General features: G+C 39.8%; 4 protein-coding genes across 12 annotated transcripts; 2 read left to right on the top strand and 2 right to left on the bottom strand.

Annotated features, from left to right (window-relative positions):
* Positions 1-1,256: 1,256 nt before the first annotated feature.
* Positions 1,257-16,524, bottom strand: raf1a (Raf-1 proto-oncogene, serine/threonine kinase a). 6 transcript variants are annotated; one of them, XM_086276176.1, is made up of 20 exons: positions 16,093-16,524; positions 13,776-13,848; positions 13,565-13,666; positions 10,512-10,738; positions 10,224-10,336; positions 10,015-10,117; positions 9,764-9,921; positions 9,282-9,371; positions 7,407-7,551; positions 6,836-6,955; positions 6,633-6,657; positions 5,156-5,271; positions 4,886-5,003; positions 4,657-4,741; positions 4,323-4,499; positions 4,194-4,240; positions 3,950-4,068; positions 3,500-3,631; positions 2,597-2,731; positions 1,257-2,501 (listed from the first exon to the last, which is right to left on the bottom strand). In XM_086276176.1, the coding sequence occupies exons 4-20, from the start codon at positions 10,710-10,712 to the stop codon at positions 2,367-2,369; spliced, it is 2,019 nt and encodes a 672-aa protein (XP_086132302.1). In that variant the 5' UTR covers positions 10,713-10,738; positions 13,565-13,666; positions 13,776-13,848; positions 16,093-16,524; the 3' UTR covers positions 1,257-2,366. The 6 variants fall into 6 exon arrangements, with proteins under 6 accessions (XP_086132302.1, XP_086132301.1, XP_086132304.1 ...); XM_086276175.1 differs by lacking the exons at positions 13,565-13,666; positions 13,776-13,848; positions 16,093-16,524 and adding an exon at positions 12,348-12,878; XM_086276178.1 differs by lacking the exons at positions 13,565-13,666; positions 13,776-13,848; positions 16,093-16,524 and adding an exon at positions 12,348-12,878 and having other exon boundaries at positions 10,015-10,114.
* On the top strand, positions 15,336-19,104 carry cnbpa (CCHC-type zinc finger, nucleic acid binding protein a). 4 transcript variants are annotated; one of them, XM_086276185.1, is made up of 6 exons: positions 15,426-15,484; positions 16,531-16,593; positions 17,356-17,470; positions 17,603-17,668; positions 17,766-17,964; positions 18,119-19,104. In XM_086276185.1, the coding sequence occupies exons 3-6, from the start codon at positions 17,359-17,361 to the stop codon at positions 18,234-18,236; spliced, it is 495 nt and encodes a 164-aa protein (XP_086132311.1). In that variant the 5' UTR covers positions 15,426-15,484; positions 16,531-16,593; positions 17,356-17,358; the 3' UTR covers positions 18,237-19,104. The 4 variants fall into 4 exon arrangements, with proteins under 4 accessions (XP_086132310.1, XP_086132307.1, XP_086132311.1 ...); XM_086276182.1 differs by having other exon boundaries at positions 15,433-15,484; positions 17,356-17,476; XM_086276184.1 differs by lacking the exon at positions 16,531-16,593 and having other exon boundaries at positions 15,336-15,484.
* A 738-nt stretch (positions 19,105-19,842) lies between these two features.
* LOC147306019 (haloacid dehalogenase-like hydrolase domain-containing 5) lies at positions 19,843-24,634 on the top strand. The gene is made up of 8 exons (XM_086277567.1): positions 19,843-20,137; positions 20,869-21,072; positions 21,685-21,797; positions 21,901-21,994; positions 22,084-22,117; positions 22,258-22,432; positions 22,568-22,756; positions 23,136-24,634. Exons 1-8 carry the CDS (start codon positions 20,018-20,020, stop codon positions 23,530-23,532), a joined length of 1,326 nt encoding a protein of 441 aa, XP_086133693.1. The 5' UTR covers positions 19,843-20,017; the 3' UTR covers positions 23,533-24,634.
* Positions 24,635-25,042: 408 nt separating this feature from the next.
* Positions 25,043-26,339, bottom strand: gp9 (glycoprotein IX platelet). Its single transcript, XM_086277568.1, has 2 exons — positions 26,179-26,339; positions 25,043-25,922 (listed from the first exon to the last, which is right to left on the bottom strand). The coding sequence occupies exons 1-2, from the start codon at positions 26,211-26,213 to the stop codon at positions 25,184-25,186; spliced, it is 774 nt and encodes a 257-aa protein (XP_086133694.1). The 5' UTR covers positions 26,214-26,339; the 3' UTR covers positions 25,043-25,183.
* Between the last annotated feature and the right edge of the window lie 343 nt (positions 26,340-26,682).

Here is a 26,682-nt window from a genome sequence, read left to right as displayed (position 1 = left end):
TACTGCTGAAGGATGGCTTCAATTTTTTGTACATTTCCTCCCCATCCCCCATTTTCAGAGACTTAAAAGTAACTGGACAAACTAATATAATTTCAAATATACATAGAATTTTTTTAAAACCTTCATGAAAATTCACTCAATGAATGCCTGAAGTCTAGAACCCATAAGCATCACTCCAGCTGGTTTCTGTTGCTGCTTGTTTGTGTCTCTGCCTTTTGTTTTGTCTTCAGTAACTGAAAACCATGCTCTGGCCCCTTGAAGAACATAACATTTCTCAGGCTTGAAACACTCAAGTTTCTTTTACAGTTTGCTTTGGTCTTTATCCATTTTCAGTGCAAAGTTCCCCCCAATTAGCTTTGCATTGCAGCATTTGGCTGAATCTGAGCAGGGTGTGTAACCCTGTACACATCATCAATAAACACTGATGAACCAGTTTCATCGGCAGCCTTATATGCCCATCCTTGAAGACTGCTTCCACCATGTTTGACAGATAATGTGGTAGATATTTTTCTCGTCCACACTTCTTTTCCTAAAATTCTGGTACAAATGAATCTGGTAGTTTCATCTAGCCAAAGATTTTTTTTCCAGAGCTGTGGAGGCTCTTAGAGGTTTTCTGGCAAAGTTTAAACTCTCTTTCCAGTTCTTCAGAGCAACTAGTTTAAACTGTTTTCAACAGTTTCTATTTACATTCATGAAGCCATCTCTTAATTGACTTTGACAATGACACATCTGCCTCAAGAGTATTTTTCACTTGGTTAGATATTGTGGTCTTTCTTTATAAAATATAAAATTCTGCAATCACTTTGTTGTCTGTGGTTTTTCAGGCCTTTTGAAATTTCTGAACTGGCCTGTGCATTTCTTCTTGTAAAGATTGTACCAGATTCCTACAAATGTTTTGTGATTTATTTTGGTTTTTCAGTTTAATGATGGCCTCTTTCACTGGCATATTTTGTGCTCTAATGAACAGTATATAAATACAAGTTGAAATAATCGTCTATCAGCTTAACTTGTCAAGGAATATTGAAGTAACAGGTGAAACAGTCAACTGTCCATTCACTTAAGTAGAGGATTGTATATAAAAATTACTAATTCTTCAACAGCTAATACAAATTTCTGTATTAAAGCTGAAAGTCTATACTTCTATCACATATGAGTGATTGAAAAACCCACCGTGGAGGCAAAAAACAATTAATAAAATATGTTACGGTCCAAAATCTCACAGAACTACCTACATGTCCATATGAGTTACAAAGACGATCCATATAGTCTATTTTGGCAAAGGAATTTAACTTAATTTTTATTAAAATATCAAATAAACAACTTTCTCACCAAGTTCACAATAAAACATTTAACTGCCTGAAAGTGACATGGTAACCAAATACAAATTAGTTTCCAAAGAATTTTAAATATTTAAGACAACTGCCTAATGTCCAGCTCATCATAACCTAACAATGTAAGAAGTGATAAAGACGTGTGGGTATCGGTTTACTCAGAGGTATGACACCTTTGTGCAGACTGCTGAAACATATCCATTGTTTTTGCTTTGAAGAATGTGCATGTATCCAACATCACATATGCCAGCTGTCTGACAGACTATAATTCATCCAAAAGGACCCCAAAAAATAAAGACAATTAAAAGAAGTCAACAACAACACAAAGACAAAAATCCCCCCACGTCTACTCCATTATCATTTAAGACAACGCAAAAAAATAAAAACATAAATCAACTACTACTGTGCAACTAAATGGACTACATCCAACTGCTTTGTGATAACAGGAGGAGGTGAAGTTGTGCAGGATCTTAATCCAGGCTTCATTTCCTCTTAAGGCAGGTAAGCTTAAAAAGTCCTTTTCATCAGAGAACAGAACATTCTGGTAGGAGAACAGGCTTCACATCACAGAGCCCAAACTGAGAGAAACATCTGTCTTGAGCTTTCTTCAATGTCCATTCATGGTTGTCTTAGGTAGGTGTGCGTGCATTTATTTACAAGTTATACCAAATCCAATGCCAGCATGAAGCCCTGGCATACATTTAAAATATATATGGTGATAACCAAGACATCACCTTGACGTATCTTATGCCATCCTCTTCATGTGTACATCCAAATGCAATCCAACACTAATCAATCCCTTCCGTAGTTGCAGATGCACTTCCCTCTCTCCTCTTTTTCTTACACAATTTACTGATTAGCATGTATGTATGTAATTTATGTCTTGTATGACTGGATATGTATCTGTCGAGCTACATTAGCATCTTTATGGAGAATTTGGGAATACTGAATGTTTGAGCTAATTCATATAAGTCGATGAGGCAGAGGAGGTGGGTGAGCGGAAGCCGAGGAGGAAGGGTAGTGCTGTCTGAGCCTCTAAAAAACAGGCACTCTGGTCAGAGTACAGGCATTAATATCCTCAGTGTGAGTGGCTCTGTGCAGGGACGGTTCTGAGGCACTGCGGTTTATCTTAGGGAGGGCATGCTGGAGAAGCTCAATGGAGGACAAGATCTAAATTTTTTAAAAAAGAGAGAGATTTAAACAGGGTTAAACAAAACGCTAACAATTGAGCTTGATGATCTACAACTGCCATGAGAGTAGCTCACCTGTGGAAAGAGTGGCCTCTCATCCTTGGACTTCTTGGTGCAGTCAGCCACCAACCTTTTCATGGCTTTGGGGCAGTTTTTATAGAGCTTGCTGAGGTCTGGAGATAGATAGCCTCTTCCCACCATGAAGATAATCTAACGGGAAAGTCAGAAATAGCAGACCGAGTAGAACAGCAATCACATTTTAAAGTATTTTAAAGCCAGTACATCTGTAGTGGACGACTGATCAGTGCTTGATCAGTCCATCTTGCAGATAAAGATATGGCATGAGTGTGCGATGCTGCAGAGATAAAGGATGACACGTACTCTATGTGCCTGCCAGATCAGCACAGTTCAAAGTCATGCTACAGTATCAAGGAGAACAGAAAAGAATAGTGGATCACAAGATTTACGGGTGCACTGTGCAAAGGTTTTAATTGAATCTGAATACAAACACAGTGAAGTAAATTCAGTAAGACGCCACATATGACCCAGGGCAGGACTCATGGTCTACGAGAGGACAAAAAAACACCTAAACATGCACATATGCACACCCATGCTCCCCTTTTCTCACACACATACAGGGTTGTGTTACGGGGTCTAAAATTAGGCCAGTGGCTCCATGGCGCTCGCCTCTGTTCCACAGTGGGCCTTGGGCCAGCTCCACAACCCCCTTCAGACAGTGACACAGTGTCTTTCCACCACCTTCTAGCCTAGGTTTGCAGAGAGCTACAGCTTAGACATGTGTCTGATTGCAGGCATACAGCACTGGAACCCTTAAGTTAACACTATGTCTAACAAAATCAATGTTCTAGCCAAGTGACTTTTATTTGCATGACAAAAGAGACTTAAGTTCTTTAATGTCATCAAAGATGCAGTGATATACTCTTAAACCATTAGTGTAATACATTTAAACATCTTTACCTGATCTCTATTTCCTATCTGGGAGTATGGGAGCTCTCCCGTCATGAGCTCAAAGAGAACAATTCCATAGGAATAGACATCAGACTGGAAGCTGTAAGGATTATTATCCTCCATCCGGATAACCTCAGGAGCCTGTAAACATAGAAAAAGAAACCAAGTCAGGTTTTTTTAAATAGATGAATAGTTGGTTTAATGCTACTATCTAATCACAACTCATCAAGTCCCTTAATATAGCCCACTTGTTGCTACAGCGGAATTAAGTTCTTAGGGATGAACTTTCAAACTTTAACATAGTTAAAATAATCTTATTCCTCAATGACTGACAGTCCCAGCTTGTTCCAATGCTTTATATAATCTATGATAATTTTTTTTAAAAGAAGATGATAATTGCATCATTAGATGATAATTAAAAAATGTAACTTTGGATCAGCACCATATGGTGTTACTAACCATCCAAAGAATGGATCCAGAAGGCTGCTCGACCTGATGTGAGCCACTCCACCTTGCTTTCACCGTAGCAAGACCAAAGTCGCCAATTTTTACTGTTAGCCCTTCATGCAAGAAAATGTCTGCACAACAGTCAAGGAATTACACTGAGGAAAAACACATCCTGTACACCAGGTGGATACGTTTTTGTTTTTTTGGGGGTTTTTTTCCCCATTAACAGACACTGAAAAACCAATAGAAAGGATACTGTTTGATTTCATGTCTCGGTGAATGATGTTCTTTGCATGAAGATAGCTGAAAATGAAGAAAAAAATAATTATATCCCAGTTATTGTTGATTTGATTTTAAGAAAGAAGTGAGATTCTGTACAACTTACTCCATGCCCTGAGCAGTCTGCCTGGCAATATCTATGAGCTGGATCATCTTGAAATTTGTCTCCAGGACATGTATGTGCTTGTAGAGGCTGCTACCCTCACACCACTGTGTCACAATGGCCAGGTTGTCCTTAGTCATATAACCCATGAACAACAGGATGTTGACATGTCGTGTTTTCCTGTGACCAGATGCAGAAAAGAAGAGGAAATCACCATATCAAAGATCAGAAAAACATTTGAAATGTAGATGACTCAATAAGAAGTCAAAAATATAAAATATTAAAAACACCTGAAAATCTTAATGCTGGTAAGAAAAACATTTTTATGCACTCTCACCTGAGGACTGCCACTTCATTTCTGAATGCCTGGAACTGCTCTGGTGTAGGGTCTGTCACCTTTAAAATCTTTACTGCTACATCACCTACAGCAAAAATAATAATGAAATCCACAAAACTCGTATGACCAGCAATTCTGCATTCACTCTGCTTATTGTTTATTTTTTCTGTCAGGAAACTCTGGGAAGTGATACACGTGATGGTGCGTAGCATCTGCAGCTCATTCCTACCATGCCATTTTCCTTTGAATACAGTTCCGAAGGAGCCGGAACCAATGCGGGAGTGCAGATAAACCTCGCTGGCCTCAATCTCCCAGTAGTAACTGGAGTCACGCTTATCCCGAGGCCTCTGAGTAAACAGGAATCAAAAAGATGCAACTGATGTCATACAAAGCAGAAATACACCTTAATCATAAGGTTTCATTCTGAAGGGGAAATCAAGAGTGCACCAAACTGTCTGATATCATTAAATATACAAGACAAAAAAAAAACAAAGCTTACTATTTTAATTTTGTCCTGAGTGTTGAGGGATGGGGCCCTCTCTCGCTGGGCAGGTGCAGGGGTTTTGGATTGGGATTGGGTCCAGCCTGTAGGACTCTGGTTGGGTGAACTCCCCGCTTCAGGAATACAAAGCAAAAGAGTATATAGGAATTAAGCATAGAAGACTTAGTGAATGATATGGATCCAGGTTATGTGTTATATAGGCATCTCATCAAGTTCACTCTTTTATAGGGATGGGAATCGAAAACCAGTTCTTGTTGAGAACCGGTTCCCACTGTTTCAATTAATTGGAATCGTTTGCCATTTTTGCAAACGATTCCCTTATCGATTCCAGTCGCCTCGAATGACGTCACCACGTTGCGTAGCGTCATTTACCTGACAGGAAACATGGCACCTAAGCGGCACAAACGCTCAAAAGTTTGGTTATACGGATGACAACAGGGCAACTTGCAATACTTGCAAAGTAGATATTTCATTAAAGGGAGGAAACACTACGAATATGCAAAAGCATTTGCTCACAAAACACACGATAACTTTAAATGAATCTCGTGTTTTTAATTCCGCTCCAGACTCGTGAATCTCAACCCAGCAGCGGCGGTAATGTTTGCACGTCCTCTCCCGTTAACATGGCAGGTAAATAATCAACTAACAGTGCATATTATGTTAGCGCGATCGGCCTTATTACAAAACCTGCCTTTACTGTGCATTTAGATGACCACGATGAGAGTGACAGAGTCTGGCTGGCTCAGATGCTGGCAGTTCTCGCTGCAGTCTACCGGTAGCGTCTCCTTTCAGGCCAGGATAGACGAATGTCACCGAGCAGTGACTAAGTTTGTGGTCAAAGCCTTGCACCCATTTGCCACAGCAGATGCCCCGATTTTCAGTAAGTGAATGTGTTTAATTGTAGGCAGGGACATTACTGGATATTCTTGTGTAATTGTTACAGAATAATTTATGTTATACTTTGTTATTGCTACAGAAGAATATTTATTTTATTAATATTTTACATTCACATTTTTTTTCCCCTGTGGACCCGTGACACCCCATCAAAGGCTGTGGATCTCTTAATATCTCACTGTTGGGTTTGTAAGGCCATGCTACTCCTAAATTTCTATCTTGTTCAAAGAGAAGACATAAAACAAAGTTCTAAGTTAATCGACCTGTGTGTTCTCCTTTTTAAAAAAAATAAGAATCGATAGGAGAATCGATATAAAGAATCGAATTGTTAAACAGAATCAAAAATGGAATCGTAATTGTGAAAATCTTATCAATTCCCATCCCTACTCTTTTCACGCATGATGGTAGTTAATGCTCAGTGAGCATATCAACAAAACACTAGAGGGAGCAGGAGATCGCGAGATATTCAGTTAGTCAAAATAATTTGTGAACTTTTTGTTTTGCACAACAAAATAGGAAACTGAAGTGAGGAAGAAGACACAAAAGTACATGACATGAAGCTAATGAAATGCAGACTTACCCGAGTCATGATCACGCATTGCATCCTAAAGAGACAAAGAAAAAAAGAAAACCACAAGCAAAGTTTTGTTAGCTTGTGCAAACACCAGGCCTTGTGCTGTGCTGTCACTCATGGTTTGACAGTACATCTAAGAGATGTGAATGCAGATAGCCTGCTTGCAAGGCATGCCATTGAGACTGCACACAGACACTCTGCTTTCTAACCTTTTCTGGACTCTCAGGTGAGGCCTCAACAAAAGACTGGGAGAAGTGCACAATACCTACTTTCCTCTTCAGCCAGAATCTATGGCACCAGGAGCTGGGGGAGGTATTCAGGCAGTCTAGCTACTCCCCAGAAGGGTACAATACAACAGGCCAGTGAAGAGACAGGAGGCAAAGGGACAGAGCAAAGGAAAGTGAGGAAAGAACAAAGACAAAATGGATTTCCAGGTTTTACCTGGACAGAAACTGGGGAAAAGATCTACAAAGCATTCAAAATGATTGAGCCGATTATGCAAGAACAGCAGCTGCAATAAAGCAGAAGCTAGAACGAACCAGGGGGAAGTCAATTGTCACAGATAATAAAATTTGTTAAAACAGGATGCTATCGGGCTGAAAAACAGACCAAGCCCTTCTGAGTGGCTTAGCTAACACTCAGGTAGATAAGTAGGAAAAAGAAAAGCAACTCAAAGATCATTGGAATGGAGGCCAAGAACACTTGCAAGCACAAGATATTTTAGGAGTGACAGCCTGAACCTACAGGAGCACCCAAGGGGCCCATTTGGTGTGTAGTTACCTCGATCACGCTGCTGTCTACAGGCAGAGTAGTGCTAACCATGTGGACATTTGGTGTAGAAGTGGAGCGCTGCCTCTGGGAGAGACCGCCACCAGTGGGTGGTGCGTAGTTGAAGGCATGAGGGGTGGAATAACGGTAGGCTGAGCTGTGAGGGAGAACAAGATTTTAAATATTAAGAATCAGGTGGTTTTAAATGTCAGTGCTTCAGATGGCACAAACCACTGACATTTAAAAGAAACACAAACTGAATTCTGTAACTTCTTTAAAATTTGGGCCAAGCTTGGGTGTGGTTATAGTTAGTCTAGAGCCTTTCTGGTTTCATTTCTGTCATTTTTCTTCCATTCCCTTTCCCAACTCACATTTTTTGCCAACAACAGATGCCCAACAAACAAAGTCATATACAATATACCATACTGTAACCACAACAACAAAACAAAGGGAAATTAAAAAGAAAGAAAGAAAAAAAAAACATTACAGGGAAGTAGTTGTTAGCCAATTGCATTGTAGCCATCTTCTCATGCCATTTTTGGCAAACTTGAAATTCAGAGGTATTTTGTCCTTGATATTTGCCAAGATCAGCGTTGGCTCAGCTGAAGAGAACAAAGCTCACTAACATCTAAAAAACATAACTCACTTAAGATGTTCACTTACAGGAAAAACAAATCATTTGAACCCAAGTTCAAATATCCACAAATTTATGATCACAAGTTTGCATGAATGAAAGCTTCCTTTTTTAAATTTATTCAAGCCTCTTGGTACACCCCACTGTTACCGAACCAGTTGTAATGTATTGTAGCTGCTGGTTAAAATTGGGACAGCAGGACCCCAGCTCAATGACGTATATAAACAGAGATCATATTATATCACACCCACAAACATGGAGAGCACTCTTTGAGCACAATCCCCTTTTTGGCAATATCCCACTATGTTTCAAAAGAGCACTGGGGAGTGCTCTACATGGAACAACTTGATACTTTGTAAGTGCTAATTTGGCAGCTCAGAGCACTTTTTAGCCATTTTAAGAGCTACTGAAACAACAGATTCTTTTCACACCGGGCTCCTTCAGCCCTTGGACTGGTTAAGCCCTCATAAAGCCAAGGACGTCATTCAAAAACAAGATTTAATGTAATTAAGATTACGGTTCTGGTAGAAATAAGAACATCACACCAACTGTGATTTTACAGTATAGCCATCCAACAGCATCACTCTCCCAAACACGCATGCATACAATATTAACATCTTAATAATTATTGAAGTACTTTCTTTCTATATTTCTCATCTAGTTGCAAGTAGCAGCCTGCACTATTAGCTCTCCCTACAACATCAAACAATGCCTGATAGGGAAAAACCCCCAAAACAAACGCTGGACAAAAGCAAACAAAAAACAAAACAAAAAAACCCCCTTCAAACAGCACATATGTATTCATGATCAGAGCCTTTACACCTTATGAACTTAAAAGTTCCCTGTGGTTTCTGCTTTCTTCTGCTAGTTCCATGAAGCTGTTTACATAATTGAAACCCCATTTTGTTTATCTCTCTCTCACACACACATGCACGCACTTTGATACAAATGCATGCTAGTGACATGATACACATGCTGCTAATAGACTGAAACTATCCAAGTGATCTGCAGGTGGTAACATGCAGGTATCAGCCAAAATCAACACAGGGTTTCGACTGCTGTTTTGTTTTTTAATGTTTCGTTCTGTCATTGTCGTGTCATTGTTTTTAAGGGTGTAAAATATATTAAAACATTTCAGAGAAGCCTTTTAAAAATGAAGTTGTTTTAGGCTTTTTCAGAAAAGGGTAGATACATTAACAATTTGAGTTTTATTTGAAAATAACGCTAAGAGTGCAAATTATACCGAGACTCACCTTGGAAGCCGCGTTAAAGACTCTCTCATACGCCGGGACGAAGGCGGTGGCACAGACGGGGCATTGCACTCGCCGGGCGTTTGACACAATCTGACAGAAACAAAGTGTTCGTGCAAACACACCAGTGTTTAATCAAGTAAAAGCTGACGGCTACACAGGACAGTGGTTGTAAGGGGAAATAGCTCATCTATTCAGTGTCATTGATAAAGATCTCAAAAAGATTACCCACAGCCTGCATGCAAAATGCAAGTAACTGAGCACAAACATGCAAAACTGTGTATATGAGCTTAGGCCTACATGTAAAAACTGTAGCATCAATAAAACCTTTTTTTGTTTATTATCCTGTCTGCATGTTAAATCCTACCTCATATATATATATATATATATATATATATATATATAGTTACAATTCCAAAAGCTATTACTTATGATGTAACATACAAAAATACGGACAAGTTGTTTACACGCTTTCATATACTTACAAGAGTTGCCTGATATTGATCCAGTCCACACACATTGTGGGCACTTTGGTGCTACAATGCTCATGGAATTTGTAGCCACATGTTTGGCAACGGAAACCATTCAGAAGGAACTTCTGGCAAATATCGCAGAACGCTAGTTTCAGATATGTTTTGCGAACCTGAAACAGACAGGGATAAATATTCATTTGTTTCTTTAACAGTGACACTCTCTTGAGAGCTGAGGATACTTTTGAGTGCTTTTGGGTACTCACAAAATTATGCGTTGTCAAGGGGACGTGATCTAAAACCTCCACCTGCAGCTCTTCCCCAATTAGTGAAGTGGAATCGGTATTCCAATCCATCCGTGATTTTCTACTGAGGGAGGGAAAACAAAGGGAATGAGATATCTAAAAAAGCAGCTACACTTAGCTCTGATTCTCATTACCCGTGCTTTGAAAATCGACAGCAGTCCTGAGCTCACCTCCCCTGTCCTGAATTCAGCCTGAAGACAGCGCAGCACTGAGGCTGCAGGCCCCGCACCCTCAGTGCTTTAATCAGGCAGTGGTAAAGAGTCATACCTGGTCGCACGTTTACCTGAGATGACAAAAAATACCCCCAAAAGAGAAATCAGTTATTTTTTTGTGATGTTCCATATTGCCATGAGTAGTTTTATACCAGTACAATACTTTTGAACTGTTGCTATTTGCAGTTATGATGGTGAAATTTTCTGAAGCACCAGGTATGTCACCGTTAATAGAAATCAACTCACCACAGTGCGTTGCTGGTTCGGGAGGTAGACACGGATAGTGCTGCTAGCCTTTGAGTCGGGCATCTTGCTGTCATCTGAGGAGCGACGCTGGCAGGGATAGCCCTGGACTATGGTCGGAGAAAGGCAGGGGCCCTCAAACGGAGAGTCCTTCATTCCAAAACCGTTGCTCAGGCTCTTCCACACTCCCTGAGGGTGCGCCATTAGTAAAGCCAAGTGCTTACAATAGTCTGAAATGTAAAAAAATAAACAAGATGAATAAATAAAAGATTAAGAAGACAGTAGAAAAGCCTGCAAATTAAAGAACATGAAAGACATCAGCTGCACCTGACCATTTATCTTTCTGACAGAACTGAGTATTAACCTGCTTGTACTGAAAATCAAACATTCAGCCATGCAGTTTAAGGTTGTTTTTTTTTGTTTAGTTTTTTTTTTTTTTTAATAGAGACAAGCACAGTTGACTTGTATGCATGCCATCTACAACTGAATGAAATGGTGACACAGAATGCAAAGGTACCACAACAAAGACATAACTGGTTAATGCAATGACAACTTTTTTGCTGCAATCACTAAATATAACCTCAAAGAGTGCAGACTTCTTAGATTATAGCAAGATTGGGCCCAATGCTGATATGAAGGGTATCTAAGCAGGATGCCTTAAAGTGTGACAGGAAACGTAAAAGGAATCTTTCGGTTAGCATCAAATTAGTGGTTATTTGAGTTACAGAAAACCACATTTTGGTTTAAATGTATGATTTAGTAGTCTTGCCATCTTGTAAAAGAAATGTAGACTAACTATACTATATTAAAACCAACAAAATCTCTAACAGGGGTCAGTCACAGTTACTCACAGACAAGGTTCACAATTATTTCAACACAGGATGAATTGAAACAAATAAAAAAGGGTAGTTTTCATGTCAACTGGGACTCCTTACAACTCAAGGTGTATGTACCCACCACAAACAAATAGGTTACTGCCCCCCCCACTCCCCTTGTGCTGTTTTCAATATAAACTATAGCGCTTTACACAGGTCATCACATTTAGTAGGTATGCCCTAATTTTCTGTGGTGTCACTTAAACAAAGCCCTGTTAGCACTGGTTAGCTGTCATAGCAGATACACAGGTTTGTTTTTGTTTTTTTCAGAAGTACAGAAAAGCAGGAACTTGCAGAACTGTGGCTGGGCCACCTTCCCCACCATGCTGCTGGAACTGTGTCCAAAACAAGTGCTGTCACCCATCCAGGAAAGAGCCTCAAGAGAAAGCATGTTTGCCAAATCTAGAATAATTAAGATTTTACTCCCATCAGCTTTGATCTGTTCTTCATAGCAAGTCAGTCTAAGCAACACAAGCCCACATCAGTGGTGCATCCACATAAGATCCTGTGACAAGTATCCAAAGTCGCAAATGTAGGTGAGAGCAATCTCAGCAGGTTAGCATTATTTGTAGGTGTTAGGTTGAGGGGATCACTTTACTTTTGAGTTTTGAACTTTGTCCAAATAAATAAAAACGTGCTGCTGAAAAAGACAAGAAGGTACGGCTATAACCGAAGTGCGTGAGTGCTTTGTTCTGCTACAGCAACTATTAGAAGTTACGTGTTTTATAAGGCCTGGTTGATCCAGTTATAACTATGGAATTGCCTGAAGGCCGTCAAACGCGGACTATATCGTCAAACTTCACTGCACGGCTCCGTTCGCCCTCCATTCAATTTTCTCTTGCTCAAACGATTCATTTCTTTGGTAATGCGAGTCGTGGTGAAGCGGTTTTAACTAAAGAGTTAGCACTTCAAACATGAGTCAAAGAGTAGCAATGCTAGGGGCCAGTAGCCTGTATATGCTCACCAAGAGAAGTTAAAAAAGTTGTGCTCCGCCATAACTTCAGGAAAAAGTGGCCTCGGTGACATCATCATATTTGCAACGCATTCAAAGAAAAGAGGAATAATTCCAAGTCGGTAAAGATCCAGACACTGTATCAAATAACCCTGTATCCGGTAAATGTTGCATTAATGTAAGAGGGTAAGGTCATAGGCGGGTCTCCTTTTCGAACCACCCAAAATAAGAGAAGAAAACTTTTTTTCTTCCTCTTCTTTTTTTTAAATCTCCAATTCGTGGTAAAAGCGAAAAAATCCGTCTGTCCGTCGGACCCTCAAAGTGACACGACGAGGGATATTCTTCAAATCCAGCGAAGCACTTTCAAATTAAAACCTCCCCCCACAAAAAGTAGGTCCGCAGTGCTTCGCTTTGCAGCTCAATGTTTACGTTGTTCGGGAGAAGAAGGTGAAGCAGTTTAAGTTGGTGTCGTGCGTCCGGCTGACGCCACTGATTGAAACAGGACCTTGCAGTCATATCAAGAGTTGCAAGCATCATTCACACTGCGCAACTATAGCACAAACTAAGCCCTCCCACTTTACTGGTATTGTGGTTTTTTGTGCTCATAAAAGAGTGAGTATGATTACATCTGAATTTACTGGGTTCGCAATAACATTACATATAAGATACTTTGTAGCCATATTGTGCAGCTTACGCCACCCTCATACTATCGTGCTGAGAGCTCATACTTGCAAAAACATGTTTTTTCTTTTCCTCAAATGGTACTGCGCATGAAAATTTAACATGCATTGAAATTATTATTATTATTATTATTTTAAAGTAGTCGCAAAAGTATCTTTTGAAAAGCAAGCGAAAAGGCCCACTACCGGTTTGGTGTGAAGGAGTAATCCTCTCCAAGGGCACCATCATCTGGAGACTTTAGAGCAGTGCAATTTTGTAGACCTGGACATAATTTTATAGCCTTTTCACCTCTTAATGCTAAAATTCTTATACTTATGTGGCAAAAAGGACAATGAAGTCTTGTGGTATGCCATGCAGGCTGCAGCTATTAAAAAATGTAATCAATACAAAAAACAAATCTCACTTATAATGTGCAGCACAGAAATGCGTCATTGTTTTATTTCTATTAGATTTTTATATGCTTTTCAAACATCCCAGCTGTTTGTTTTTTTTTAATCATCGAACACCGCCACTTCATCCTACCCAAACTAATACATTATCACACTCACCATGTGTTCACCATCTCTGTTGCTTCCAGGTCTGGGTCCCCTGAGGTGTCCTAATCACAGATGGTTCATAAGGTCTTTTGAGCAAGCTGTAGTTGACACCATCTGAAAATAAAACACCACGTTCCAATCAGTGGTTGATTAAGCATCCTCGTGTTGTTTTCATATAGCACTAGCAGATTATTTTAGTCAAACAACAAAATCAAAAACCTACCATCCATAATCCAGTTCAACAGGAAACTCTACTTTCAGTTCTCATATGTAACTTTCCAACTAGGTCTTCTTTTCTGAAAATGACAGATATTCAACCAAACAAGTAACAGAAACACCGAATACTGTTTCTGTGAAGATGAGGGCAGGGCTTTGTCATTGTGGATCATTTTAAGGTACCCCACTCCACATACAATAGGAGCACAGTTTATCAGTCAGTGAGATATATTAAAATTCTCTTAATATGTGCAGAAATATGCTTTACAGGTGGTTATATTTTGCCAGATCGCCAGTAAACATTTTGAGCTGCAAAATTAAGTCTAGAAAGGAGAGAAATTGCCACCCTGAAGGAAAACAACCAAAGCCACCTTAAGACTGAAATGAATGCATTTCCCACTTATTGATTTGGCACAGCACTCAGACCAGTTAGCTGAGATGCTTGCAGCTCCCACAGATTGTCTCTCTATCAGTTATCCTGTATTCAAAATGTGATGCTCACAGTAGGAGTTTTTAAAGAGCTGGGGTTGTGCAAATGAGAAATCACCAGCTTGAAACACATACCCTTGTACTCTTTATCATAATCAGTGTTACAGGTTTATTGACAATAACATTCATATCCCAGATCCTTACAAGTTTTCAGAAATACATGTTAATGTTCATTTCTTAACTTTGGGCACTCACAAACACGGCAGTTTGCCTATAAACAGTAAATTCAGATATGCTTAATAAGAGGAAAAACATTAGTGTAATGTAACATTTTTAACATATTTATTATTCACCTGGCTATTCTCTTAATTGACCTAATAACGCAAAATAATTTCAGATAAATCCAGTGTTGCTTGATTGCTCTGTCAGAGATTATGACAACGATACTCCAGTCTTTGCCAATTTATGCCAAGCACATTTAAACATTTTCAACTGACTGGATTAACAAGATAAATGTCTAAATTGCTTATTGTATTAATTTTGTAAACAAAGCTGCTTCTGAAATCTTTCTCAGCTAATTTAAGTTGTCTTAAATCAAACTGCTCAAGTCTCTATGATAGGGGCATACATGTACAGCCAACATTTTTATTAAATATTGTGAGATCAAAGGCTGTACTTGTTATGATTTTTTACTTAGATGTGGCCTATGGGGACATGCAGACCAACCAGTTTTTAACTTGCTCAGTCCTATAGGCAAATTAACCTCAGTAAAATGAAGAAAGATGATAAATAAAAACTGTCACGTAGAAACCTTTTCAGTTTCCAGATTAAATGTGAAGAACTGTGAGTATTTTGTATGGGCAAGCCTACTGTATCCATGCTGTGACTCTCACATGTGGTTAATTTTTGAAGAACGTATTATTAATAGTTAATAAAAGCGCTGTGTTGTCCTCTTGTGTGAGGAGTGTATTGCAGGTAAAGCGAAGACTATAACATTCTCTAGCGTTTGTTTTAATAAGATGCTTTTAAATGTTGAACATGAAGAGGGGGGAAAAATAAGGTCAGTCGATTAAGGGAAAAGGGACCGTTCTAAAGCCACGATTGGCTGATTCGCAGAGGCGGTGTCCAGAGCCTCTCATGTCTGATTGGCCGCTCGCAGAGTAGTCGACCAATGACTGTGCGAGCTTTTAATGGATACGTTGAATGACAATTCAGGAACTCCTGCTCGCACCGCATGTAGCGCAAAGAAGGAGGCGTAAACACTGACATAGCTAGGTAGCCATCAAGGTAAGCGATAAAACGACATTAAAATACTTTCATCGATTTACGTTGTATATCTTTTAACTTTGAAACGAAGGCATGTTAAGATTGATGTTAACCGTTACTTGAGCGTTTAAACGAATTTTCTTTATTTTTTAAATACGCACTGGTTTAGTTTAGACTCATTAACGGAGCGTCGGGATCTTGGTCAGGCCCGCTAATGCTAGCTCGTCACAACGACTTTGGTGTTTGCTCCCTGCGCGGGAAATTTTATACTTATGGTAAATTTACTCAAATGCCCGCGAAAACAATGTATTGTGAAAATGTATAGCTGTAACGGTGGGTGAGACACTTTTCTATATGGGGAAAGAGGACTGATCGTCGACTGAACCGTGCTTCTTGATCGTGGTCGTGTGGTGGTGTGCTAGCATGTACTAGCCAGCAGCATTGGTGTCTCGCGAGTACGCAGAAAAATCAACGTGACTAGGCCCGTGTTAGCGTAGCTTCAACCTTTGGTATTTGATTTCTGTTTTGGAAACGCAAAATATTTCTGAAACATGTAGTCAGATATGTACATTTAACAGACATACAGTTATTTTTTTAAACGACTCGGGATATCGTGCTATTGTTTGTACCTCGAGTTTGCTGGTATCTTTGAAGGCGTTAAATCAACAAATCAACGATGCGACATGCTGGCCTCTGAAGCTAGCTTTCTAAGTAAGCATGCTTTCGTGGTTATTTACGTAGCAGTCAGCAGTGGGTGGCATTAAATTGATTGTTTTAACGAGGATTACTTCATCACGGCTTTCTCCATCAAATCGAGGCGCTTTGGGTGTCCCCATGTGGCCCGTAGATAAACGTTATACGAAATTTTAGAAGGCGTTTAGTGACGAAAGTTGAAGTGGGACGGACACTTGGATGGACAGTAAAGCAAAAAGGAAACACGTTTCACTGTATGCAAAGTCAATAAAATCTATCTGAGTCATTTTGTGTCCCCAGGTCTTCTTTTGGGTGGGTAATACGCGAGAATTGATTACTAATTAACTCACATTCTTCCTGATTTGAATATCCAGCACTATCAGCAAACAGAAGTTTGACCTAGGGCAATTACAGCATGATCTCGCTGAGGAAGCCTTGTAAGTTAGCTTAGTAGTTCAGTGTAGTCTGGTGGTCAGTTATGATAGACTAGAGCTTGGAAGAAGAAAAAAGCAAAAACTATTGTTTGATTTTAGATTAGACCCCACCCCGTAGTCATTATACTAGAATGACTCCTGTAGTAACTGTGTTTCAGTTGTGTGGTAAAGTTGTTTGACACTGGCATAAGCAATTTCAAACATGAGACAATAAGAGTTAGCCTACTTTGTCCACCCTTGAAAATCATTATTATTTTTGTTATATTCATGTACTTTTTGATGTTAGGTATTTATGGCAGAATTTTTTTTGTTTAGCCTTAAATTGTTTCATCAATTAAATTGCAAGATTTTTTTGATAATATAAATGTGAAATAGTGGTCTGCACATAGAGATGGACTTAGATTAATGTGCAGATTTCACATTTAAACTTCATTCTAAACTTAAACTGTCATCTATAGAATGTAACACAAACTGGTATCCAAATTTAGCACAAGTAAAAGGCATTTCTTTCATCTACAATGTCCATACATGTACCTCTCAGAGGTTAGACTTAAGTTGGACTTTATGGTCACATCAAAACTGGAAGTTTGGAGAGTGCCAAAGATGATAGCCACATTCTCCAAGGGGGGGAAAGGGGGTCTTTGTTGAAATTGACACAAAAGCTAAAGCGAACAACTGAAAAACAACTGAAAGTCAGTGTTCATAAGGATCATTGAGTACATGAAACGATGTGTTAACTGATTTCTGTTTTGTTTTTTCTTGAAGGTAATGGAGATGAGCAGCAACAGTGAGTGCTTTGGATGTGGCCGCTCTGGACATTGGGTCAAGCACTGCCCTAATGCCAGTGGTTCGCGTGGCCGTGGCAGGGGACGAGGACGAGGCAAGGGTACTATACTATTCTTGCCACACCCAATATAAACTGGATTTAGTTATAGAAGGCATGGGTGAAAATGAAAGGAAAAGGTTGATTCTTGTAGTTTTCTGCTTTGCTTATCTATCTGTGTCATTACAGAGCTGTTCTGTTATCGGTGTGGAGACCAAGGACACATGGCCAGGGACTGTGACCAAACTGAGGATGGTGTGAATTCCAATTGTTTTTCTTCAGTTTTACTTGGTACCAATCTTTCCCAGAAATGTTTTTTTTTTTTTTAATCGTTTTTTTCCCCCCTGATCAGCGTGCTACAACTGCCACAGGAGTGGTCACATTTCCCGGGACTGCAAGGAGCCCAAAAAGGAGAGAGAGCAGCTCTGCTACACTTGCGGGAAAGCTGGTCACATGGCCCGTGACTGCGATCACGCCAATGAGCAGAAGTGCTACTCCTGCGGTGGGTTTGGCCACATCCAGAAGCTGTGCGATAAGGTGAAATGTTACAGGTAAATATGGTTCTGTTTGGAGAAGCAAGCCTGGTGCTACAGTTTGACCAAATTTCTACTATTTTGAAGCCCTCCAATTCTAATCTTTAGGTATACTTCTGTGTTAATTTTACAGTCTGCTTTTATCACACTCGCCACATTCTTTCTTTTTCAGGTGTGGTGAGATTGGTCACGTTGCTGTACACTGCAGTAAAGCAAGCGAGACTAACTGCTACAACTGCGGAAAGGCAGGCCACCTGGCAAAAGAGTGCACCATTGAAGCCACCGCATAATCAGTGCCCTCTGTTGCCCCTCCTTTTTTCAGATTGATGGTTGGTTGTATTATTTTCTCTGAATCCTCTTCACTGGCCAAAGGTTGGCTAACAGAGGCTAGTCCCAGGCCAGTGAGCCTCTCGACATGTAATACAAAGAAAGGGGTGAAAAAAATATCTTTCTGCATTCAATACAAAAAATGTTTTAGTTTGGTAGCGGTGTTATGTATAATGCTTTGTTAAAGAACCCCCCTTTCCAAGCCACTGGTGACCAGAGATGATGAATAAACGGGACTAAACATATGGGAATCTATAGGACCTCTGAGCTTGTGGAAGTGTATCTCAGTAAAATGAGATAGAAGAAGGGAGTAAATGGAAACCAAACTTCCATGTATGGTCATTTTGGTTTGTTTTAGTGGGATATGAGTTGGCCAAGAGAGTATGACATGGAAACAGTTCATAACATGATGCATTTCAGCCCTACAGCAGCTAAGTGGGCGATAACAAACTACATGTTATATTACTAAGATATAAAAATTTTGGAGTTGTTAAAAGGAACATGCTCTTTTATAGAAATCTGTTTACAATTTAAGTAACACGGTAGTCCAAGGCAGACTTTTCCTTTTAAAATGGCTTTGGAATTATTTTTTTTTTACCTTGGCAAAACTTAACATCAACAGTTGTCAGAACGGCAGAATTAGGAGTTATTTGGGAATGAAAAATGTTTTCACAGAAAATCAAAAATGTTATTTTTGTACAATATCACTTAGACTACTGTATAAATACCATTTGCTTGTACTCAGTTTTTAAGTCGGAAGGAAAGTGCAACTGAAGTCCTAGAAAATAGAAATGTAATTTTAAACTATCAATAAAGCTGGAGGAGCACGGGGAGGATCTTCTTGTCTGATTTCTTTTGCAATACACGCAGCATGTTCCACAGCTCGTTTTGCCACACTTTATCTTTACAGATGCTTCTGTTCTCAACTCGTCTGAACATCTTGCGCAAGATGTGGGACGCTGATAACTTTTGAGCTGCTGCTTGTGTCCTAGAAGTTCACATAAAGGATTATCTGCTAGATAACCTACAGATTATTGTGGGATTAAACAACATGCAAAGCTGGATCTTGTATTTTATATTAATCTAGACATTTTGTTAGTCTGCATCTGCAGTATTATATCCAGAAAATTACGTGTTTAACATGAGCAGCCATATTTCTTCCACTAAGAAATGGTTAAACACTCCCTCACTGGATGGATCGCTTTTGCCTATCAGGCTTCCTGCAGCACATTCCTGGCAATTTTTGGACTCGACGTACTCCTGCATGTGACATCAGCAACTAAACCGAGCTATTTGTGTTTGTGTCATTGCTAAATAAGATTCACCCGCATCCATTTTGAGCTCTCTGCTGTACATATACTTGATCCGGAATGACAAGGAGCGGTGATCAATGAGTTCTCCTATTTTGTCTTTACTCTGCGGCCTCTGTGATCCATGCGTGTCTTGTGCGTACAAGAAATGGAAAGCTCCACCTCGGTGTCTAAAATGGCAGCGGGGGTTGCGGTGCAGATGCAGCTCCTTCCGGCAGAGATGCAGCAAAAGACCCTCCTACTCCTCATATGTCGTCATCGGGTCTCAACCAGTCAAATTATAGGCGAGAAAATATATGAGAGAAAACAAGCCCAACCAACCAGCCAGCCAGCGCGGCCGGTGCGAGCCGGCTCACGCTTCTTAAGGGGTTTAGATTTACACATTATTGTCTATTTTGTTTTTTCTTCATTAACCCGGTGGGTAAGTAAAGGAGATGAGGGGACTCCTGCCGTTTTACCGGGGTTTGTACACCCTGAGTAACCGCCAAGCCAGTCGTAAAGCTGGGATTGTCGGTTCTCGGTGCGGGCTTTGCGGAACTCAGTCTAATAGCAAGGTACGGTTCGAGCTGTTGCTGTTGCTGTTGCTTCGGGCTCTGGCAAACAACATGTCGTTGACACTGATAACAAGGCGGTACTTTGTTTGTTGTTCTCTCGCATTGTTTTTTTTGTTACAATGTATCGTATCGACGTGGCGTGCTGGGTTGCTCGCAACTTTCTCAGCTGTGGATGCGCTCAGGGATGAAACAACAGAGGCGCTGACATCAGGGGCAGCAGCAGATGTAGCTCGCTGTATTTTTGCCCCCCCTCCCACCATGAGAAAAACAACCACTGATACACTGTGTTCTTTCTTTGTTTTAATTAGTCCCAGCTCCAGGGGGGGAAAGAATTTTGAGGTTTGGGATACTGTAAGATTGATTGTAATATGCTAACAGGCCTGTCTGTGTACTGCTGTGTCACCATAGCAGTTATCACTATAGATTCCTGTCTCCCATGTTGACGTCAAATAGAAACCAGTTGTTATCATTCTTACACGATGATAATGATGATTGCCTACAAAGAATTTAAGTTATGTAAAATAATAAATGATCAGTGTCATTGGAAATGTCATACTGTGCAGAGTAATAGATTATCCTTTTTAAGACATCATTCAAACCCATTGGTTATTCAGTGAACCGTTATTCTACTTAATTTGCCTGCTATTAATCACTCATGTTGTTTCCCCGCTTTAAAAAAAAGTTCTTATTTGTTTGGCTGATCAGTGTGTGTCTGTCCTTCCCTTCTGCAGCCACAGCCAAGGTTTGGGCTGTTGTTCGACATTGATGGCGTGCTTGTCAGAGGGAGGATGCCAATCCCTGCGGCAACAAAAGCATTTGAGAAGTTGGTCGACTCTCAGGGACAGTTTGTGGTGCCAGTCGTTTTTGTCACAAATGCAGGGAATTGCCTCAGACAAACAAAAGCGGACCAGCTCTCTCACATACTGGGAGTGCCTGTGAGTTTTAAATTCCTGTGCAAGTTTTAATGGTGTTAAGGGTGTATCCCCTGCTCTTTGGTGTATGCATGCAGTGCATTCAAAACTGTTTCAGTTTCCCCTTATTTAAGAAATAATAATTTGCTAGGAAAATAAGAAATTTTATTGAAAGATGCACAATGTACAAACTCTGTACAAACACACATGTTTGTACAGAGTTTGTACAATTCTAACAAGCTTTAAAGTCAGTATTTGCTATCGCCACCTTTGTTTGTTTTTTCAACATAGGCTGAAGACTGAAAATTGTCCATTTGCTAACCTGTAGATATAAAACACTAGTTCATCTCTTGAGTTCGGCCCTTTTTTTTTAAATGCTTGAATGAATGACAACAACAATTATTATTTTGGAAATGTTCAGGTAAAAGGACTGGACTGAAAATGAGTAAAAACGAAGTCAGTGTTCAAGAAAATCTGGCTCTTTGGAAGCAAAATGTAAAGAAATGGGTGGTGGCTTGAGACTTGTGCACAGTAATGAAACTGAAGTTGTTACGTTTTATCTCTGATTATTTTTGGATAATTTGGTCTCACCTGACTCCTTTGCTATTAACCTCACTACAACTGTGCTATTTTCAGATCACACAAGACCAAGTTATCATGTCCCATAGTCCCCTGAGGATGTTTAAGAAGTTCCATGACAAGTGTGTCTTGGTGTCAGGACAAGGACCTGTCCTGGAAATTGCTAAAAAGTATCCTAGAAATCTGCTTTGTTTAAATTTACAATATAATTTATATATTTACATTTAAACTTGAGTATTACTTCTTCATTTCTCCTTAACGTTCTGTCTTTAGTGTGGGCTTTAAGAATGTAATCAGTATTGATATGCTTAGAGAATCGTACCCATTGCTGGACATGGTGGATCACAACAGGAGACCAAAATTGCCGGTGAGATTTTACAATCTGGTGCACAAACATGATGTTGGAGATATGTATAATATAATGTCATAACTTTAATTTCCCTTCTTTAAATGTAGTCCAATCCTGTTGTCAGCCTTCCGAAAATTGAAGGTAAAAACAGTTGGCTCTTCTCAAATTAAACGTTTATCTTTTGTCATTGACATGGTACACTTACTAACATCTGCTTTGATAGTTTTGAAATTCTTGCAATTTTGATGAACGCTGTTCTAATCTTTGAATTCCACAAACAGCTGTGGTTTTGTTCGGCGAGCCGATCCGATGGGAAACCAACCTGCAGCTGATAGTTGACGTTCTGTTGACCAATGGTAACCTCGGTAGTAGTCACCAAACCCAAAACACTCCTCAACTTCACCTGCTGGCCTGCAACATGGACCTCATGTGGATGGCTGAGGCACATTCTCCTCGGTAAACGTTACAAAAATCTGTCTTTTTATATAAAATGTTTTTAAAAAAATTGTACTTAAGAAACTAAAACAGTCTTTCAAGTAATCAAATCAGTGTACTGACATATCTGTCTTTCACCGTCTCATTTTGTTCCAGGTTTGGCCATGGAACATTTCTTGTGTGCCTAGAGAACATCTACAAGAAGATAACCGGCAAAGATCTGAAGTATGAGGCTCTTATGGGAAAACCCAGTGAGCTGACTTACCATTTTGCAGAGTACCTCATCAGAAGCCAGGCCATGCAGAGGCAGTGGGAACTTCCCGTTACTTCCCTATATGCTATAGGGTGAGACACCAGCTTTTAACTCTGTTTTGCCTTTATACTTAACATAAGACCAGAACTCACTTATCATGATGTCTGATAGACAGATAGGCTATCAAAAGAAGATTTTACTGAAACGTTGCTCAATAATTTGATGAGAAAACTGTTCGCTTTTAAATGCTTACGTGTGTTAGTTAGCATGTCATTCTGTCGTGCTTTAATTTGGGGACTTGCATGTTTCACTTCAGCTTTTTTTTTTAGCTGATTGTTTGTTCTAATTCATGTGACTTGCACTCAGCACCAGGAAAAAACCACACACATTTCAACATGTACTGATATATAGGTCAACTTCATGCATGCTGCCTGGGGCACAGAGTAATACCCTTTTCTTCTGCATTTTTAGGGATAACCTCATGACTGACATCTATGGAGCCAATCTGTACAACCGCTACCTGGAGGAGAGAGTTGCGAGAAAAAACCCCAAAGCTGTTGCTAAGATGGTGTCTGCCACTGGGTCCACCACGGCAGTGCCCAGGGAGGAAGAGATTGACAGCCTGTGGGAAAGCGAGCTCGCTCTGCCCTCTGCTACTTCCTGTAAGTCTGTCCTAGTCTGTACAGGGGTGTATAACCCCAACGCAGAGGTGCCGTCTGATGCAAATCACTGCATCAAGGAGACTGTGTTCCACGGGCACCGGGACTTCATATTTGACCCTGGTCTCGTGGAGCCAGGCCATATCGTGCAGGATGTGGCAGAAGCTGTTGATCTCATCTTTGAGCAAGAAAAGTTTGTGCCTCAGTAGTATTTTGAGCCAACAGGCTTCGTGTGGTCATGGAGATCCAAGCAGGGGGAAAGGGAGGGAAAGCGAGCATTAAACTGGTAGTACCACTTCATGTTCAGACCTCTAGAAGCCTAACACTGTGGACTTTGTTTAAAAACCTGACAGGGCATTGACATAATATAGGTCATCTAAAATTTTAACAATAAAGGAGATTTCAGAGGGGAAAAAAGATTAAATAACTGTTGTTTTTTCTGATAGTCATTACCTGTTTCTTTTTTTTTTCCAATAAGGAAATGTGTAAGAACTGCCTTATTTGACCTTATTAAGTATCTTAGTTAGATAAAACTACTGTTCTAGATTGTTACAAACCCTGAAGCCATCCTATATTTATTTACAAGCTAATGACAGTGTTTTTAAGAAGCATATTAACATTTAATCTTTATTCTTACGGTGACCTTTTGTTATTGCATTTTTAGCTATTTGTTTACCCATTTGTCATGGTAAATCTATGCATGAATATAAGAGTAATTCTTGTATCTTTAAAACAACTGTTCGATGTGCAATTTTTTTCCCTCTAATAGCACTGTCTTGACAGTTTCAGTTTCGACAGCCTTGACCAGTTTTTGCACAGATCAGCCTTTCATCTTTGTGTTACCATATCACCCTTTCATAACATGGTTGTTATAATTTAGAAGGTCATTCTTAGTATAACTGACAGACCACTTGTAAGACAAATTTATACGTGTATACTGTATGTAAATACTGCTCAGAAAACTAGGAGAACAGTTTTTAACTTTGCTTTTTGGTGTAATTTTGAATCTAGCACACGAGGGGGTTGATTTCGGTTTTCAATGAGTCATTTAATTTTACTCTCAAGATGTTACGCAGTGTCTGTTAGTATATGTGTGTATGTTTCAACTTGAATATTTAAAGAGCCGATATGTGTTTTTCTAGCGTTCGCTTAATTTTTTTGAGCAGACCGATAAATGTGTTAGGGTCAGAGTAAGGTTAGGGTAACTGTAATGAACAACTTTCGCACAACAAGTCAGAAAATGTTCTGGTGCATTTAAAAATGTCAAATGTTTAAAGGGTTCTCTGATTAAAAGAAAACAAAGAAACAAAATGTGTCTCCCCAAGGAATTCTTGTTTGCTGAATCATGAAAGATTTTGCCCTTGTTTTGTTGGAGAAGCTAAAAGCTGAAATGCATTGGTTTGGACTTGGACCTACATGCGGTGGTCAAAGGAGCAAAGGGTTCAAATGATTTGTAAATTGCACAACTGGGTGATAATGACTAAAGAAGCTGAAATACTGAAAGGTATAGTATATTCCACTAAAACATGACTGCAAAGAAAGTTCAGATGACTTAAAAAAAACAACCAAAACTGACTTTTGATGCATCATCTACAAAATAACCAAAATGTTCAGAGTTTAATCCTTCAGGACTTAAAGGACAATTAAGGGTCTGTTATAGTTTAAGGTGCGAAAACATGAATAAAGGAGTGAAAAGTCAAGGACAAGACACTTACCAGCAGAGGATTTTTATTTTTTAAAGGAAAAATGATTTAGGCAAGCAAGCCAATGGCTACTATTATGTGCATTTTATTTCAAAAAGCCAGGATATTTTAGGGTTCCCTTTAATCTTTAAGAGTAACTCTAGTGGACTAACATCACTCAGGTAGCCTTTATCTTTATATTGTGCTTCTTGTGCAACGCATCCAAAACTTGTGGCAGTAACTCCATGTTGAGAAGCGGCCTTTCTAGATCCTCCGTATGACCGAGAGACTCTGAGTCGACACTGACCTCTGATAGTCCAGTGTGCAGTCTCTTCCTGTGTTTGGGCTTCAGTGAACGTAAGGAGTCGGCCTCGAATCCTGAGTGTCTCTCATCTATATCCAGAGTGAAATTGGAATTTCTGGCCAGACTCAAGCTCCACAGAAGCAGAACAATGAGGCAGCATAGTGCTACTCCTATTATGATGTTGTATATCCCATTAGTGCAGTTTGCAACAGCGCAGTGAGAAAAGTAGTCGTCACTAAGTTCGGTGATGGCTTTGTTAGACACAGAGCTTGGACTGAAGCAAACGGGCTCCTTCAAAACAATAGCCCTGTTCTTCAGCAACCAGTTCCTCAGGTAGTGAATTTGACAATCGCAGTGGAAAGGGTTCTTGGACAGGGAAACCTTGTTCAGCCCAGTATATCTGTCAAACAGGCCTGGAGACACCGAGGTGAGCCGGTTGTTCTGCAAATGGAGCTCTGTGGTGTCGGAGGGCAGATTAGGCACCTCCACGAGGTTTAAAGCGCTGCAGTTAACTACCAGTCCAGCAGGCCCGAGGGTTGAACAGTGGCAAGGCTTAATGATACTGTGTGTTACCAGGACGTGGAAGAACACGAAGCTCAAACTGAAGATCATCCTATAGGATCAGAAAAAGATTGAAGTACAATAAAACTGCTTAATGTGAAAATGTCTCATGTAAAATGGTTTAGAAGATGCTATAGAGAGAAATCTTAATGTGTATGAGTGAAATAATGTGTAAGGTGAATTCAATTGTTCATGGATAGCCTGAAGTTTTAGAAAAAAATATTAAGTCATTAAATATAGATATTAAATATAGATATATACCCATATATACCCATCCCATTAAATATAGATATATACAATTTACAAACCTTCCAGAGTGCCAGTCATCTTTAAATGTCATCATACTGCCACAGTCCTAGTCCAGTGCAAAATCTGAGCCCGAGAATATTTCAGAAATGCTCCCCATGTCAAGGTATCCCTGTTTTGTAACTGATGTGCTGCTAAGCTCACAATAATCACGCGCGTAATACAGAACGGCATCAGTTTGAGGATTCCACCAACGACAAACGGTTATAGCGCCTACGACATGAAGGAAATCCATCTGCTTAAAAGAGATAAGAGTTTATCTACTAAAATAGTGGCGGGGCCATCTGAAACTCTCCCACAGAGTGTTTATTACTAGCGTCCACGGCGATGCCGAGGGCACGAGGGGCATTTTGCGGCAAATTACAGCTCTGAGCATGAAAAGCTTTGTGAGGATTAGAATGCACATAAGAAATTTTTTGGAAACCTAACACTGTTTGAGCTCGAGGGCAAGGAGAAAACGCTTCTTAATGGAAATGTTGAGCTACAAAGCAGAATGGACAGTGAGA

This window comes from Aulonocara sp. 'chitande type north' Nkhata Bay, linkage group LG20 (assembly GCF_057382095.1).
Source record: "Aulonocara sp. 'chitande type north' Nkhata Bay isolate Kocher_YH1m ecotype deep benthic linkage group LG20, A_spYH_male_GT1.1, whole genome shotgun sequence".
NCBI classification, from domain to species: domain Eukaryota; kingdom Metazoa; phylum Chordata; class Actinopteri; order Cichliformes; family Cichlidae; genus Aulonocara; species Aulonocara sp. 'chitande type north' Nkhata Bay.
This window is presented reverse-complemented; position numbering and strand designations above follow the sequence as displayed.